Source organism: Poecilia latipinna, unplaced genomic scaffold (assembly GCF_001443285.1).
Source record: "Poecilia latipinna isolate Pla-1442-1.1 unplaced genomic scaffold, P_latipinna-1.0 Scaffold3942, whole genome shotgun sequence".
Classification (NCBI taxonomy): domain Eukaryota; kingdom Metazoa; phylum Chordata; class Actinopteri; order Cyprinodontiformes; family Poeciliidae; genus Poecilia; species Poecilia latipinna.
In genome coordinates, this window is record NW_015116558.1 from 1 (window position 1) to 2,226 (window position 2,226).

A 2,226-nucleotide genomic window follows, 5' to 3' on the forward strand; every position below is an offset into this window, starting at 1 on the left:
AGAGACAAAGGTAAATCTGAGTAGATGATTGTTGTTTTTTACCCTTTTTTGAACCGGCCAGGGTTTAGTGATGGCAGAGATGTCACATGCAGTCATCAGCATTGACCTGAGGGAGATGAAGGGACACAATATAAACACTGTCACGTGATGGTATAACATAACTTCAAGAATATTTGACCTACATTTTTAATTAGGTGTATCAGAAAAAAGAGGGTAAAAATACAAATGCACAGTACACTTTTCAGATCAGATTTTTCTGTTAAGAAAAAATTTAATCCAGATAGATTTAATCCAGATTCTGCATTCTTACATAAAACCTAAACATAATGTACTAGGTTTCTGGCTACATTGTGATACAATATAAGAAATAACTAAACTAATCCCAGATTAGCCACCTCCTGCTGTAAATAGTTTATTTACTCCTTTCAAATTCAGTCTTGTTGTTCACCTGAGGAGGTCCCTGTGATGGTCATCCTCCCAAACAAACTGGTTGTTCTTGGTCAGTTCAAAGAACTCTTCTCGTCTTCTGACAATACCCGCAGATGGAAAGCAAAAAGTTAAAACTGGTGCATCAGCTACAATTAATGAAACTCATATTTTAGCAAACTTTCATAGACTAGATTGTTTCAAAGTATCTCCTGGTTTGCCTTCACCCACATATAAACTTCAGTGACATTTTGTACCTAATCCATAGGTGTCAGTAGGCCTGTCACAATAAACAATAAATCAATTAATCGGATGATAAATTAAAACAAATTTAATAATTTTCATTTGCATCATTTATCGTTTTTCTCCTTCTACCAAAAACTGGATGATAAGAATCTTCAATCTGGTGTTTTGGTATTAACTAGCCCTTTTTTGAAGGACATAAAAAAATATGACTCATAATTAATTTATTTGTTTTCCTCTGTTTATTTTGGATATTTATTTAAATATTCATTCAAATTTAAAGTTTATTCATCTTTGAGAATGTGTTCTTGCATTATTATGCCTTTACCATTATATTGCTTGAAAATTGTCTGAAAGCAATATTATGGTTTATCGCAATAACTTCTGGGACAAATTATCATTCAGTAAAATTTGTTATTGTGACAGGCCTAGGTGAAAGGCCTCCCTTTACAAGATCTTCAACTTTTCTGGAAAAGTTCTGCACAGGTTTTAGGAGTGTTTATAGAAATTTAGACCTTTCTTCCAGGTCACATTTCTGAGGTCAGACACTGATGGTGAACAAGACGGCCTGAGTCAGTTTCTGCTCTAATGTATCTCAAGTCGGTCTGCATTTAACTTCCCTGTCTTTGTCTTTATGGACCTTGTTTTGTCACTGGTGTTCAAAATGTTGGACACCAGTGACCGTTGGAACAGGAAGTGACCGTCCTCAATCTGTTCTTATGAAGTTGGAATTATGAAACTATTCAACATGTCTTCGTATGGGGTGAGCAAACAGGTTTTGGATGACTGAGTGAATGTTTTTAGCTTTAGACCAAATTACCCAGCATGCCTCCCGCTGGCCTGTCTAGAATTGTTTTCTCTGGTACCCACTTCATATACAGGGCGAGGTCCGTAGCCAGTATTGCCTGCTCAATCATCTTCAGAGTGGTCTTGTACTCTGCCAAAGAGAGACCACTGAGGATCTGGTTTCCCTGGAGAGAGAAAACTGTGAGTGTAAACATGCTGCATGTTATTGTTTACGTTCGGAAATTTGGAGCACAACGCCGGAGTGCAAAAAAAATATATTCTTTTGCTTGTCATCCACAGCTGTGCTGCTGCAGTAGAACAAAAAACCTTTGAAGAACAACTCCAAACCACTCGTATGCTCCTTTTTTCTCACTCTCTGTGTTGGGTAAGCTACATGCAGACCTGTTACCATAGCAACTGACTGACAAACGCTCCACTAGTTTATCAGGATTCAACAAATATTTCCCACACAAAGGACATAACATTTAATCCGTTACAGTTTAATGTTTTCAGGTTTAATGTTTATTTTGCAATTATTAATAAGTCTGAATACAGCTAATTTAAACACCTGTTTTCTGATGATCTGTCAGAGAGTTAATGTGTAGGACGCCTTTTTTTTTTTTTTACTGAACCAAAGCACACCGAATTCTGCAGCACATCTACATGTTCAAGCTATCAAAGTCAAGCTAGCATAGGTGACCTATTTCACTGTCCCTCTCTATTTTTTTTTTAACTAAAACTTTTTCCTGACCTAAAAAAAATTCGATACCC

General features: G+C 36.5%; 1 protein-coding gene across 1 annotated transcript; it reads right to left on the reverse strand.

The window, feature by feature from the left end:
• Positions 1-6: 6 nt before the first annotated feature.
• On the reverse strand, positions 7-1,678 carry LOC106941932 (cGMP-specific 3',5'-cyclic phosphodiesterase-like; the record flags this gene model as incomplete). Its single annotated transcript, XM_015025085.1, has 3 exons — positions 1,540-1,678; positions 449-526; positions 7-106 (listed from the first exon to the last, which is right to left on the reverse strand). Coding segments are annotated over exons 1-3 (309 nt in total), but the record flags the coding sequence as incomplete, so codon positions are not given.
• Positions 1,679-2,226: the final 548 nt, after the last annotated feature.